Here is a 16,589-nt window from a genome sequence, read left to right as displayed (position 1 = left end):
TAATAACACTAACCAAACCGATGTAATTTATTTGATTAAAATTTTGAGACTTTGACAAGTTATATAAATATATATTTTTATCAGTCAGGCTTCCAGAATTTAAGTGGGAAATTGGTACATGTAAAATGAATATCCAAATTGATTGCCACAGGTGATTAAAACGCAACTCCGCATTTACTACTTTGAAATCAATATGTGATGTGCATTGCCAGTGCATTGTTTTGACATGTGGAATGCATATCATGAAATTGTGGAGGCTTTCCATAATTTTCATATATGAGAGTTTTGTACTGGCCTTTATCTATTCATATATCCAAATCTAGGATATGAGCACTTTCTACTTAAGGCGATCAAATGGTATAATGGAAGAATAGAGAAAGAGCTTGTGCTTGTATAGCAGTAAGAATGTTCCAAAGCACTTTACAACCACAAAGTGCATTTTAAGTAGAGTCATTGTTGAAATCTGGGAGTCAATTGCATACAGCAGGATTCTACAAACAGTAATAAGCCAATGACCAATATAATCTGTTTTACTGACTTTGGTTGATGAATAAGTATTAGCCAGGATACTGTTAGAACTCCATTACCTTTCCTTGAATAATGCCATCTTAGTTCAGCTAAGCCATATTGTATTAGTTTGAAATAGATTGTGAGAAATAGCACTCCATAAACTAGCCTGTCTAAATTTAATGTATGCTTTATGAATTTTTTCTTGCAATTTTACAGTTTCAAAATACAACACCTGAAATAACCTATTCCCTAATTCTTTCATATTGATAAAACTAACAATCAAACATCTGATTGTGGGATATCTGGTAATATTTAAATCACCAAATCTTTCCCCATCTCTTCAAACTGTACGGAGTCAGGAGTGGCTACTTGACATTTACTCTACCAAATTTTTGAGACTCATGCTTTCTACAGGTTCATACTGTCAAGAGTCAGATTTTAACTGTATGTAATCTTCACCTTATCCCACAGATGAAGATGATGAAGATAGAGTACAATCCTTATGCCAAGGGTGCTCTGCCACACAGCAGTAGAAGACAGAAGGACATGCCACAAAGGTTGGTCTTTATAAATTGCTGCTTTTCTGGTACTGCTTGCAAATGATATAAAAGCAGAATTTTGGTGTACTTATATGAAGAATCTATTGTAATTATTTCAATCCACTGTGAAAGGAGTAACAATCATAAAAAGATCTATCAGTGGAGATGGATAAAGCAGAAACAGTGGGTTGATATTTTTAAAAATCAGTTTTATTTTAAATTGTTGCTCTTTTTCATCAAGGTAAATGCAGACTATGGAAGAAATTATTCCTACGGGGGAAGAATTTTTCTTCAAAATAGGCAAGGTACTGGACAGGGGTTAAGGAAAAGCACCAATAAGTTAAAATGTGTCAAATAGAGTGGAGCAATAGAAAATGAAAAAGACCTGCAGATCTTTATGAACTACAACGACACTCACGTTGATATATATCACACTGTGTGTTTAAATAAGTTCATCATCTTTGTCAAACGTTTTCATCATAACTCTCAATTCTATCATTTTTCTTCATGCTGAAACTTCAGACTTTTAGAATACAAGAGAAAAATATGGAACCACTTTTAAGTTAGAGAATAGCTATGTCGTCTGCCCCCCCCCCCCCAGTTCAAATGAATTTCGCTGGAAGTTTGCAAGTGGAATTTTCCTACCATTTTAAAAATCTGTACAATTAACTCTCGGATCCAGACTTCCTTCTTGATTGTGGCTATAGGCACTTGGAAGTTTCAGGCCAGATTTCCCACATGGAGAAAGGCAGAGTTGCCTCCAGTTGGCCAAACTAAAACTGTATGGGTAATAGTTGTTCTTGTAGTAAATACACCTAAAAACAAAATATTTTAAGAGGGTTACACTATCTAAAATCTTGAGTTATTTCTGAAATGTATTTGATCTATTGAAATTGTTCTAAACAAATGTTTTGTCCCTCTGAATTGCTGTGGCTGTCAATACTTCTACCCTTCACAGATTAATTTCTGATGACCAGTCTCCAAAGATACAGCAGGTATATAAAGGTTGATGGAATGATCCAAAATATTGACGGCACAAAAATCAATATTTTTCTTTTCTTGGAGCCTATGCTGCTATTGATTTTCTCTATTCCTTGTGTATGTTGTGCCAGCACTTTGTACAATTGGTGCATTTAATATGCTGAAAAAGTCTAGTTGCCATGAAAAGCAATAGAGAAAACTGGCCTGCTTAACTATATTTGTAATATCATTAAAGCCAGCGATTTCCCCCTTTGGCTCTATGAGAAGTTATTTTCATACTGTGAGCTTGTATTAATGAGTATTAAAATGACAATACATAGCCTAATGAAAATCACATTTAAGGTTATTAAGGGTCAACAATTTCATCACTTACTTAAGTCTGTTCAAGTCAAAGTAAATTGGAAAGAAATGAACATACTAACCAAGGTAAAGATATAAAAAGGCTTAGCAACAGTTTGGTCCCTAAGCCCAGCACAAATAAGCACTGCCTGATGTAGCACACAGTCTTACAAAGAAGATCCCAGCTTCTAATTTGAGGCCTGTGCTAAGCCAGCTAATCTTTCATCAGTGACATTGGTGCTACGGTTGACCTTGGTAGACAGGGATGAGGAGAGAGAGAGAAAAATATATCAGCTCCTTGTTATTATCCAGAAGCTCATTTTAGGAAGTAGATTTTGAATGAAATCAGAATTATGCATCTGTTTAATGTTCACTATATTTTAGCTGCCTGGGTTCAAGTTAAAAATGAAAGTGTCAATTAGAAGAGACTGGGGATGGCTTGTTTCTATGCAATAATACTCAACAAGAGCATGATTTTCATGGAAACAGAGAGAGACAAATGGATTAGGGGGCAGAAGTTTTGCAATAATATTCTGGTCTGAATGGAAGGCTATTAAAATCATGGTTACATAACACAAAAACAGGCCCTTTGGCCCAACGTACCAACAAGTAATCATCTATACTAATCACATTTACTTGGCCCATAGTTTTCTAAACCTTGGTGATTCATAGATGAGTAGGTACTTCATAAATGTTGTGAGAAGACTTTAATCCACCACTCATTCAGGCAGTACTTTTCAGATCCCAAATTACTTTTGTATGAAAAGTTTCTTCCTCAATTCGTACCCAAACCTCTTATACCTACTTAAACTTATACCCTTTAGTTAAGATACCTCTTCTAAGGGAAAATGTTTCCTATTATCTGTCCTACCTATAGGTCTCAAAATTGTGTATACCTTTATTAGTTTCCCCTCACCATCCTTTGATCTAACTCGGAAGTTCTTTAAAAGGACATTGAAATGAAGCCTTGTCCACTTACAAGTCACAACGATACAAACAATTTCACAGCACCATTGCAGGGAGTATCCAATCAACAGCCTGATGAGTCCAACAAAATCCTCTCATACCACCCTTGAAACATGAACCTTAGATCCTGGACTTGGAACACTGCAGTAAGCATCAGCCCAACAGTCAAACCCAATAACAGAGCAGAGAATTATACATAGTTATATGTTATAACATGCATGCATGGAAAATGTTAGTTTCTGTTTTGTTAACAGAATTGTTCATAATTATGTGCAAGCCATGGAGTTATATCTGCTGCCCAACTCCTTGGTTATATCCATAACTGTGGGAAAAGCAGGGATATCTCTTGAGATTCTGGGCAACACTTGTCCCTCAAAGGGTAAAGCAAAATTGATGCTTTTTGCCTGTGCACAGATTGGCTAACGTACGAACTACATATATTGTTCTTAACCTTTTACAAAGTTGTTACCCTAATTCAAAAGTAATTGTTGGTATGTGAAGTATGTGGCATGTTTCTATGACATGTGATCAGGTTTAGGTCTTCATTTTGAGTGCCGCAGGGATCTGTCCTGGGACCCCTGCTATTTGTGATTTTTATAAATGACCTGGATGTAGAGGCAGAAGGATGGGTGAGTAAGTTTGCGGATGACACGAAGATTGGAGGAGTTGTGGATGGAGCTGCAGGTTGTCGAAGGTTACAAGAGGATATAGACAGGCTGCAGAGTTGGGCAGAAAAATGGTAGATGGAGTTCAATCTGGACAAGTGTGAGGTGATGCATTTTGAAAGGACAAACCAGAAGACTGAGTACAGGATTAATGGTCAGTTATTTAAGAGTGTGGATGAACAAAGGGGCCTTGGGGTTCAAATCCATACATCCCTCAAGGTCGCTGCACAGGTTGATAGGGTAGTTAAGAAGGCCTATGGGATGCTAGGCTTCATTAACAGGGGGATTGAGTTCAAGAGTAGAGAGGTCATGTTGCAACTCTACAAATCTCTGGTGAGACCGCACTTAGAGTATTGTGTTCAATTCTGGTCACCTCATTATAGGACGGATGTGGAAGCTATGGAGAGGGTGCAGAGAAGATTTACCAGGATGTTGCCTGGTTTGCAGAACAAGTCATATGAAGCAAGGTTAGCAGAGCTGGGACTTTTCTCTTTGGAGCGTAGAAGAATGAGAGGGGACTTGATAGAGGTCTACAAGATTATGAGAGGCATAGATAGGGTGGATAGTCAGTACCTGTTTCCCAGGGCACCAATAGCAAACACCAGAGGGCATATGTACAAAATTAAGGCAGGGAAGTTTAGGGGAGACATCAGGGGTAAGTTTTTTTACACAGAGGGCTGTGAGCGCCTGGAATGACTTGCCAGGGATGGTGGTGGAGGCTAAAACATTAGGGGTATTTAAGAGCCTCTTGGACAGGCACATGGATGAAAGAAAAATGGAGGGTTATGAGGTATTGTGGGTTTAGTAATTTTTTTAAGGATTATATGGGTCGGCACAACATGGAGGGCTGAAGGGCCTATACTGTGCTGTAGTGTTCTATGGTTCTATGGTTCTATTTCAGGTAGATTCACCCTGTCTTTTTCCAATGAAACTGGAAGCCAATTAGAAAGTTTGAGCTGAAACTTGACACATTGCTTTGCTCCACCAGTGTGCATTCTTTATGTAAGTGTAGGCTACAGTATCCCTTCAATGGTACCTTGACTTGAGTAGCACAAGGAGCATCAGAGATACATTTTTAGTTGCAGGCAGGGCTCACAGTTTCAGTGGTGAACTTCAAATAAAGCTACCTACAGTATATCAGTCCTAATTTCAATGCTCAAAGCTAGATTGTGTGTTTTCATTTAGAAAGAGAGGAGCCCACTAACCCTATTTCACTAGATTTTGATCAAAATCTGTTGCCTCAGAGCCTTTACCTGATTCTATTTTTTAAATAACAATGGACTGTACAGTCTTCTCAGTTATTAGTTCACTTTAAGAAGTTGAAATAAATTAAATGGAAAATTGTGACAGAATTTCAAAAGAACACACGGAAGAATATCTTGATTTATTCAGTTGGCCAGGACAGTAAGAACTGAAACCATTTTCTGCTTCATAAAGTGTGAAAGTTAAAATTTTATCACAATGGAGTCTCAAGAGTATATTCAAATTATGTGCCCTATCTACTTCTTCCTATTCAGCAGGCACACTCAGTTTTCACAATGAAAAAGCAAGGGATGAAGATCTGAATTGGGTACTCATGGCAACCATATCCAAATATTCTAATCCAGAAAATAATCTCTTTTGGAACAAGTGGGGAAGCTACTCACTTTTCTTTGAATGTGAAAGTAGAGAGTCCGGGCATAGAAAGATAGAGAGATGATGATAATGAAGAAAATTATGACTGATTTTTGCAGAACAGAGTGAGACCAAAGGGCCTTTGATAATGTCAAACTGGATCTGGAGATCGACATTCAAACTAATTTTTAAAAATATATAATGTTTAAATGTAACCACCACCTCCTGCTGCACTTTCGAAGAGCATGGACAGTTAAAAACTGACACCCAACCAGACAGCCTAGCACAAATGAGTTTTTAAAGAGTGTGGAAAGATTCCAGTATTTATGGAAGGCCTACCTGTTGACATTGCTGGCAAAACAACGTAGGGATTTCAAGGGTTGTAGGAGATTACAGAAAGGAAGGAATAGCCATCATCAAGCCAATGAGGAGACACTTTTTCTTTCTGCTTGATTCTGGAATCTAGGGAAAGTTTGACCTTAAACATAACTGGAAGATGAAATTTATCTCCTCTGTCATATCATTTATGATGCTGCTGGTAGAAATAACATACATCTTTGTCTGATAGTAGACATATATAAATATCTCACTCTTGAGACTGCAATTTAAAAGGATTTGTAAAGATTCATTGTATTAGAACTACTGATATATCAATATTCACATTTCTAATGTAGATAACTATTCCTTTGTTGCTATTCTCAATTATATTAACCAGAAACTTAATACGTCAAAGAACATTCTGCAAAACGTAAAGAATTTGCTTGTAATGCCAATTGTGAATGCTAATTTCACATCAACATTCCAGTGGTTGTTTACTGATTTAAAGACAATTATTTAAACTGGGATAAAAATCAGAGGACTGCTTTATTTGAGCTACTGCAGAATGCAACAGTGTAGACTGCTGAAATAACATCAGTAGTCATTAATCCAGGCTGCTTCAATTTCAACCACGCATGTTAATCCAGCTCTCTTGCAGTGTCAGATTCAATTACTGTTTCAAGACAAATTCCCCTGATGTCATCAGTATTCACTATTTAAACAGATGCATGGAGGAAAGAGGGAGTACACAGTACCTTGGTAGAAAGGGGACCAGAGAGAAGGAGGAAAATGTTGTCAGCCACCTAGCGGGCACTATTTTTTGTTAAATATCTGTTCACAAGGACTATGAGAAGTAGCTGATAATAAAGCAAACCTGGTTTGCAGTTTAGGATGTGGATCACTAGAACATCAAGGTCATTGGTGTATCATTACACACATGCCAGATGGGTCCTTTCATCTAATCCTAAAGACTGCTTTCTGTCCTATATCCAACAAAGGAACTTGGAATTATTAGTTAGCATTCCCTGACTGTAACTTCTTCTGGCACAGTCCCTCAAGGTGGAGAATAATTAGTATCTCTGGGTTCCGGGGATACTGAACAGTCCTTTGTGGGATCTACAACGTCTGTCACAGATGGGACAGATAGACAAGTATTTTGGAGGCTATGCACTCCTTCTGTTATCTGCAAATAGTTTCTACCTGCTCCAGATGTAGAATCATGAGGTGCTTCGTTTGGAGAAGGGAGTCGGAGGATCAGAACCGGAGTGCGGCGGGAGCCATCTTGAATTTTTCTTATTCTCATCGGAGTTAAGAGAGGCGGGACTGCACAGGTGTGTGATGGCGGGCTGTGAAGTGGGGAAGATTTAAAAAGGACACAGCCTTATACAGCGGGCAGCGTCGTTTGCAGGCAGTGGAGTGAGCCAGGAGCAGAGTGAAGGCTTAAGGGCTTGGGCTCAATGGGCTTAGGTGGAAATGGGCGAGGCAAGGTAGGTTTAGGTTTCAGTTTTTCCTGTTATTTGAGGAAAGGGGAAGTATGAGTGTGAGGGCAGTTTGTTATTCTCGGTGTCAGATGTGGGAGGTCCTAGAGTCTCCTAGCCTCCCGAAAGTCCACATCTGCACCAGGTGCACCGAGCTGCAGCTCCGAAGGGACTGTGTTAGGGAACTGGAGCTGCAGCTCGATGACCTTCGTCTGGTCAGGGAGAGTGAGGAGTTGATAGAGAGGAGTTACAGGCTGGTGGTCACACTGGGGCCACGGGAGGCAGACAGGTGGGTCACGGTTAGGAGGGGGAAAGGGGAAGAATCAGGTACTAGAGAGTACCCCAGTGGCTGTACCCCTTGACAATAAGTACTCCTATTTGAGTACTGTTGGAGGGGACAGCCTACCTGGGGGAAGCAACAATGGCCGTGCCTCCGGCACAGAGTCCAGCCCTGTAGCTCAGAAGGGTAGAGAAAGGAAGAGGAAGGCAGCAGTAATAGGGGACTCGATAGTTAGGGGTCAGATAGGTGATTCTGTGGACGTGATCAGGAGACCCGGATGGTAGTTTGCCTCCCTGGTGCCAGGGTTCGGGATGTTTCTGATCGCGTCCAAGATATCCTGAAGTGGGAGCGTGAGGAGCCAGAGGTCGTGGTACATATAGGTACCAATGACATAGGTAGGAAGAGGGAAGAGGTCCTGAAAGGAGAATATAGGGAGTTAGGAAGGCAGTTGAGAAGAAGGACCACAAAGGTAGTAATGTCAGGATTACTGCCTGTGCCATGTGCCAGTGAGAGTAGGAATGGAATGAGGTGGAGGATAAATGTGTGGCTGAGGGATTGGAGCAGAGGGACAGGGATTCAAGTTTCTGGATCATTGGGACCTCTTTTGGGGCAGATGTGACCTGTACAAAAAGTACGGGTTACACTTGAACCCTAGGGGGACCAATATCCTGGCGGGGAAATTTGCTAAGGCTACTGGGGAGACTTTAAACTAGAATGGTTGGGGCGTGGGAATCAATTTGAAGAGACTAGGGGAGAGGAGGTTAGTTCACAAATAGAGAAAGCTAGTAGACAGTGTGTGAGGGAGGATAGGCAGGTGATATCAGAGAAGAGGAGCGCTCAGATCGAAGATGTAGGGGAGAAGGAAGAAAAAGACACTAACGTTGATCGTATCGTTAGGGATAAACAGAGAGGAAGAGGTGGAGAGTTTCTTAAATGCATCTATTTTAATGCTAGGAGCATTGTAAGAACGGTGGATGAGCTTAGAGCATGGATTGATACCTGGAAATATGATGTTGTAGCTATTAGTGAAACATGGTTGCAGGAGGGGTGTGATTGGCAACTAAATATTCCTGGATTTCGTTGCTTCAGGTGTGATAGAAACGGAGGGGCAAGAGGAGGAGGTGTTGCATTGCTTGTCCGAGAAAATATTACGGCGGTGCTTTGGTAGGATAGATTAGAGGGCTCATCTAGGGAGACTATTTGGGTGGAATTGAGGAATGGGAAAGGTGTAGTAACACTTATAGGGGTGTTTATAGACCACCTAATGGGGAGTGAGAATTGGAGGAGCAAATTTGTAAGGAGATAACAGATATTTGTAGTAAGCACAAGGTTGTGATTGTGGGAGATTTTAATTTTCCACGCATAGACTGGGAAGCCCATTCTGTAAAAGGGCTGGATGGTTTGGAGTTTGTAAAATGTGTGCAGGATAGTTTTTTGCAGCAATACATAGAGGTACCGACTAGAGAAGGCTAGTTAATAGATCTCCTGTTAGGGAATGAGATAGGTCAGGTGACGGACGTATGTGTTGGGGAGCACTTTGGGTCCAGTGATCATAATACCATTAGTTTCAATATAATTATGGAGAAGGGTAGGACTGCACCCAGGATTGAGATTTTTGATTGGAGAAAGGCTAAATTTGAGGAGATGCGAAAGGATTTAGAAGGAGTGGATTGGGACAATTTGTTTTATGGGAAGGATGTAATAGAGAAATGGAGGTCATTTAAAGGTGAAATTTTGAGGGTACAGAATCTTTATGTTCCTGTTAGGTTGAAAGGAAAGGTTAAAAGTTTGAGAGCGCCATGGTTTTCAAGGGATATTGGAAACTTGGTTCGGAAAAAGAGGGAGATCTACAATAAATATAGGCAGCATGGAGTAAATGAGGTGCTCGAGGAATATAAAGAATGTAAAAAGAATCTTAAGGAAAAAATTAGGAAAGCTAAAAGAAGATACGAGGTTGTTTTGGCAAGTAAGGTGAAAATGAATCCAAAGGGTTTCTACAGTTATATTAATAACAAAAGGATAGTGAGGGATAAAACTGGCCCCTTAGAGAATCAGAGTGGACAGCTATGTGTGGAGCCAAAAGAGATGGGGGAAATTTTGAACAATTTCTTTTCTTCAGTATTCACTAAGGAGAAGGATATTGAATTGTGTAAGGTAAGGGAAACAAGTAGGGAAGTTATGGAAACTATGACGATTAAAGAGGAGGAAGTACTGGCACTTTTAAGGAATATAAAAGTGGATAAATCTCCGGGTCCTGACAGGATATACCTCGGACCTTGAGGGGAGTTGGTGTAGAAATAGCAGGGGCTCTGACAGAAATATTTCAAATGTCATTAGAAACGGGGATGGTGCTGGAGGATTGGCGTATTGCTCATGTGGTTTCATTGCTTAAAAAGGGTTTTAAGAGTAAACCTAGCAATTATAGGCCTGTCAGTTTGACGTCAGTGGTGGGTAAATTAATGGAAAGTATTCTTAGAGATGATATATATAATTATCTGGATAGACAGGGTCTGATTAGGAATAGTCAGCATGGATTTGTGCATGGAAGGTCATGTTTGACAAATCTTATTGAATTTTTTGAAGAGGTTACAAGGAAAGTTGACGAGGGTAAAGCAGTGGATGTTGTCTATATGGACTTCAGTAAGGCCTTTGACAAGGTTCTGCATGGAAGGTTAGTTAGGAAGGTTCAATTGTTAGGTATTAATATTGAAGTAGTAAAATGGATTCAACAGTGGCTAGATGGGAGATGCCAGAGAGTAGTGGTGGATAACTGTTTGTTAGGTTGGAGGCCGGTGACTAGTGGTGAGCCTCAGGGATCTGTATTGGATCAAATGTTGTTAGTAATATACATTAATGATCTGGATGATGGGGTGGTAAATTGGATTAGTAAGTATGCAGATGATACTAAGGTAGGAGGCATTGTGTATAATGAAGTAGGTTTTCAAAGCTGGCAGAGAGATTTAGGCCAGTTAGAAGAGTGGGCTGAACGATGGCAGATGGAGTTTAATGCTGATAAGTGTGAGGTGCTACATTTCGGTAGGAATAATCCAAATAGGACATACATGGTAAATGGTAGGTCATTGAAGACTGCAGTAGAATAGAGTGATCTAGGAATAATGGTGCATAGTTCCCTGAAGGTGGAATCTCATGTGGATAGGGTGGTGAAGAAAGCTTTTGGTATGTTGGCCTTTATAAATCAGAGCATTGAGTATAGGAGTTGGGATGTAATGTTAAAATTGTACAAGGCATTGGTAAGGCCGAATTTTGGGTATTGTGTACAGTTCTGGTCACCGAATTATAGGAAAGATATCAACAAAATAGAGAGAGTACAGAGAAGATTTACTAGAATGTTACCTGGGTTTCAGCACCTAAGTTACAGGGAAAGGTTGAACAAGTCAGGTCTTTATTCTTTAGAGCGTTGAAGATTGAGGGGGGACTTGATAGAGGTATTTAAAATAATGATGGGGATAGAGTTGACGTGGATAGGCTTTATCCATTGAGAGTAGGGGAGATACAAACAAGAGGACATGATTTGAGAGTTAGGGGGCAAAAGTTTAAGGGTAACACGAGGGGGAATTTCTTTACTCAGAGAGTGGTAGCTGTGTGGAATGAGCTTCCAGTAGAAGTGATAAAGGCAGGTTTGGTATTGTCATTTAAAGTAAAATTGGATAGGTATATGGATAGGAAAGAAATGGAGGGTTATGGGCTGAGTGCGGGCCAGTGGGACTAGGTGAGTGTAAGCATTGGCACGGACTAGAAGGGACGAGATGGCCTGTTTCCGTGCTGTAATTGTTATATGGTTATATGCTTAATGCCTTCTCAGATCCTGACTCTCTATTTTGAACAGTATGGATTTCTAACGACAGAAATGACAAATGTTTTTCAAGAAGACATAATTTATTAACATTCAGTATTTTTGCCTCTCATAAAGTTGGAGAAAGTTGCATGCTTCAAGAGTATGTCAATCACATGAATAATATGCCATCCCCAGCCCCATCCTGAAGTTGGTTGAGGATGATCTGAGCTTGAAGACTCAGGTTTCCTTGGAAGAGGAGATTGGTATGGTTTGTTATTCTGCCAGAGAATTTGGAGTGGTCTGAGGTGACAGCGTTGTCTAAGTTCTGTATCTGTTACATTCTCCATCACTCCAAAGCTTAAAGGAGCTTGGAATCCATCATAGGTAAAGTCCTCCCAACCACTGAACACATCTACATGAAACACTGTTGCAGGAAAGCAGCATCCATCATCAGGAATCCCCACCTTTCAGGACATGCTCTCTTCTCGCTGCTGCCATCAAGAAAAAGGTACAAGAGCTTAGGACTCACACAACCAGGTTCAGCAAGTTATTCTTCTACACTTTGGCTTAACACTCTAGTTGGGTGGTCTTTCATTGATTCTGTTAAGAGTTATTATTCTATAAATTTGTTGAGTATGCCCACAAGAAAATGAATCTCAAGGTTGTATATGGTGTCATATATGTACTTTGATAATAAAATTTACCTTGAACTTTTTGAACTTCAAATCTCTGCTACTCAGTATATCTTCAACTTGAGACACTGGTATTCAGACCTGTTTACCTGAATTACCAGACTGTGTGATGGTGCACTGGAGATAGTGGTTGCCATCAGTATCTGACTTTGTTAAAAGATGGTTCCAAGGATACAGAAAGTGATCCACATTTTCGAGAGTCTTGTCATGGATCTAAATTTTTGGAGGGTTATTTTACACAGGAGGGCTAGGTTGAAAGAGAATCTTTACTGTTTATTTTGTGTAAGGCCCATTTTATTTTGTATTAGTATAGGAAATATCTTGGAATGTATTCTCCATTCACACACACACACGTCATCTCCATGTAGTTTAAATACTGAGGGTGATAAGATCTTGGTTCAGAGATGTGATGACAGAGATTGAACTGTTTCCTCACTCATCTTGAGCAACAACAGAGCCTTACTTGACCCCTCTATGGACTGGGACTGGTATGTGATGGTTGTTCATTCATTTTGTGCCGTGTCATTATGATCTGTGGGTGATCATGGTCTTTCCATGATCATGATTGTTCTTGGCAAATTTTTCTACAGAATTGGTTTGCTATTACCTTCTTCTGGGCAGTGTGTCTACAAGACGGGTGACCCCCAGCCATTATCAATAGTCTTCAGAGAATGTCTGCCTGGTGTCAGAGATCACATAACCAGAATTTGTGATATGCACCAATTGCTCATACAACCATCCACCACCTGCTCCCATGGCTTCTCAGGACACTAATCAGGGGATTAAGCTGATGCTACACCTTGCCCAAGTGTGGCCTGCAGACTAGTGGAAGGAAGGAGCACCTTTCACCTCCTTTAGTAGAGACGAATCTCCACCCTGCCACCCTGGTCTGTGATGCCACGGTTGGTTAAAATCAAGACTTCTATGATGGCATATAGCAGACAGAGAGCAGTAATAAATTAATGAAGACAGCCAAATTTGAGGATTCTCCATAATTTCTCACAGTTGATAAATCTGTGTTGAAAAAGATTATTATTGCTGCTGTTCTTTACAATTTGGGGGGGGTTCGTTCTGTGATGAAGATGTGCTGCATTCACATTGAGAGACTGGGAAGAGCTTTTGGGTAACTAACTTTGTTCCACAGAATAGGGAGGCACCTCTAACAAAACATAATTTGAGTATCAGCTTTCTGGAAGCTGGTAAGAAATAGAGTGTCTCTGAGGTCCCATGGATTGCTCTCCTCTTTATTGGATTAGGTCATAAGTTCAAGTGAGAAATATATTTCTATGACACTATAGTACTCTGGTAGGGATTTTGCCTGCTCCTGAGGCCTTATTGATTTTGAGCTGTTGGTATTCAACTTCATGGGAGGTTGAGGTAGCAACCAGCTTGTGGCAGACCAATGCTGTGCAGTCTCATTTAATTGAGTCTCTTTGAATTGATCCTTGTAGGGAACTTGACTGCCTCTTTCCTTGGTTAGTCTGTTCTAATCTTACTTCTCATCAGGGTGGGTCCTTTGGTGCAGATGGTTTTGACTTTGCTTAAGAATCCACAAAGGCTATATGAAACAATATTGCTTGGTAGATGAATGTTTACACAGATATTAATGATTATTTTGAATTGAAAATCAGATCAGCTGCTACTCAAGTCTGTGTACTGAAAGCACAGATCCTTCATTGGATGAGGTCGGGGGTATACTGTCAATTTTCTCACGATTTATGATAACTTGTGCAACCTTCACATGCCTGTCTTCTACTCAGTGATTAAACAAATTTACCACCCAGGATGAATTTATCGATCATTAATGATTAACCTTGCAAATGGTGTAGGGGCTAATAGAATAGGAACAATTATGCAGGATCAGTGGGTTACTTTGGATCAAACTAGCATGACTAGCAACAGGATATTGGAACCAGACTTGCCTTTCTTTTAGACTTAAGCATTGTAATACAATACCTGAACTGAATTCTGGGACATATTGTTCAACCAAGATGGCCGTGTGACGCAACTTGCAGCAGCCTCTCCAGAGTTGATTATCTGTTATTTGTTAAGTGGAGTGCTGTGCACAATCCTAATCTGATGAAAAACGGACGTGGGAGCACGGAGGAACATCTGGAAATCTCCAGGAAGGCCTTCTTCGTTGCTGCTGCTGCTGTGAAGTCCAGGTCTCTGCTGAGAAGAACAGGCCCCCAGTCCTCAGGGTCGCGTTGCCAGTGGCCGTTGGCGGGGGCATCTTAATGCACTCAGCAGAGGATGGTGCTCGGAGAGGCTGTGCAAGAGGGGATGGTCAGAGGCTCGGAAGTTCGACGGACTTGGAGTCTGCTGCGGTCGGGGTGCTATCACTGTGTACTGTGTGCTGTGTCTGCGAGGCCAGGTCTGACGGAGCTTTCACTGTGTGCTGCATCTGCGAGGCTGAGTCCAGCGGCGCCTTGGAAGTCCGTAGCAGGGGTATTCCCTTCTGCCGCCTGCGTGGGATGACGAGTCTGTCGGGACCCTGAGGACTTGTGGAAACTGTGTGGTGGTTTCTTTTGAACTTATAGTCTTTGAACATCTTTGGACTATTTTTTATTGTGCCCATGGTCTTTTTTTAAATCAAATATGGTATTGTCTACACTGTTGTAACTATATGTTAACTATAACTATATGTAACTATGTGGTTTTGTGTAGGTCTTGTAGCTTTAGTTTTTGGTTATTTGGGTGGTAGAGTTGGTCTCCTGACTTGGTGTGTCTCAGTATTCTTCTTGTTTTGTCTAGTGGATTTGGAGCTCCTTTCCGGGAAACGTGCTAAGATGGTAGCGATATATTACTATACAGCAACCTCTCCGGACTCTGGATTGGGGATTGGCAAACATTATGTGGATTTTCTGGTGCAGTCTGTTTTGTCATGTGCTTTTGTGATATCATTCTGGAGGAACGTTGTCTCATTTTTTAACTGCATTGCATTTGTGGTTTCTAAATGACAATAAACTAAAATTCAATTCAATTCAATTCAATATTTAAAGATCTTCCAGCCAGTTTAACTCATTGAGATTTTCTTACTTACTTAATGCCCATTACGCAGCTGGCGTTAAGGGCAGCAATGAAGGCCCTCCATCTCTGGTGGTGTTCAGGGCTTCCTTCATCAGGTTATTAGCTTTCTCATGGTTTTTACTGTCAGTCATGCAAGTCCCAGGTGGAGACTTAGGAATATCATCACACTCTGATTCTTCACTGTTGCTTCCGGAACAATTTTGTTTTACCAGGCAGGGTTGCTGGCCCTGAGCTGAATTCCCAAACCTGGAGGATTGATGGACTACTCTTAGTCTGTCCTCTACCCTTTGACCTGTTTGGCATGGGTGACCTTACCAAGAGCCAAAGCATAAAGCTCTGACTGCAGCCAACATAGCTCTCCAGGTTATTGAGGCACGCAAGCCTCCAAACCACAACAATATTATGGTCTTCTTGGAGGATTAATGAGTTCTGAAACATCAAAAGCCATGTCTGTTGGATGAAGATTTCCCAGATGAACAAGCAAAGGAACAAAGCTATGATAAGCAATGTAAATTTAGCTAGTTAAGCTCCAGTCCATTTGGAAAACCCCATCTCTTGTCCTATTGATGGGTCATGTGGGTTTAAGTAAGTCATACAAATGAAAGACAAATTACTTGTGTGATTTCTTACTCATACAGTTTGGAATCTCAAATAGGCATCAAAGTGTATTTAATATTTGATAGGAACAAAAGCACCACAGTTCAAATTGAAGCATACTATATGAAACAATATTGCCTGGGAGATGAATATTTACACTAACATAAATGATTATTTTGTTTAAATTGAACTAGATAACTATTTTGGTAACTGCTTAATATAGTTATCTTTAGGACAGGATATAGAAAATCAGGATAATTTAAAAAACACTCACACCAAATTAATATTAATAATAAAGTCAGAAAGAACCTTATTAGGGTTGAAGCATTAAATAATTCCTACTATGTGAAACATCGTGAAAACTTATTTAATTCCCTGTGCTTTTGCAATTTTACAACAAGACAAAGTCCAGCGACTTGTTTTCATCGAACCAGTTGAAGAAGGATTGTTTAACAATTGGGAAACACTTCAGATAGTGACTTTTAACATCCACCTGAATGCAACAGACAGCCATGTCTTGGATTAATGTCTGGATGTGATGACTAGGAAAGCAGTACTAAGAAAATGACTCTCCAAAGTGCCTGGAATAAATCTTTAAACCACAGCTTTTGATGTCAACTTGAGTCAATTTGACACTGTGATGATAAATACTGGAACGGTATTTGCTGAAGCAGTGTGTTGGATATTTATTTGCACTCTTCAGCTCAAAGAAGTTTTGACATAGACTGTAATGTAAGTTGATAACATAGTGAGCATGCAGTAAGCCGGACCTTAGTGAACAATG

General features: G+C 40.2%; 1 protein-coding gene across 1 annotated transcript in view; it reads left to right on the top strand.

Annotated features, from left to right (window-relative positions):
• The window catches only part of fam222aa (family with sequence similarity 222 member Aa), a 228,041-nt gene that overhangs the window by 36,947 nt on the left and 174,505 nt on the right, over positions 1-16,589 (top strand). Inside the window, exon 5 of the mRNA XM_073065861.1 lies at positions 982-1,067. Coding sequence (XP_072921962.1) covers positions 982-1,067 — 86 coding nt within the window. The remainder of the gene's footprint in view (positions 1-981; positions 1,068-16,589) is intronic.

The sequence above is a fragment of the Hemitrygon akajei genome, chromosome 14, assembly GCF_048418815.1.
Source record: "Hemitrygon akajei chromosome 14, sHemAka1.3, whole genome shotgun sequence".
Taxonomy (NCBI): Eukaryota; Metazoa; Chordata; class Chondrichthyes; order Myliobatiformes; family Dasyatidae; genus Hemitrygon; species Hemitrygon akajei.
The sequence above is the reverse complement of the archived record's forward strand: the minus strand, read 5'-3'. Positions and strand labels throughout refer to the sequence as shown.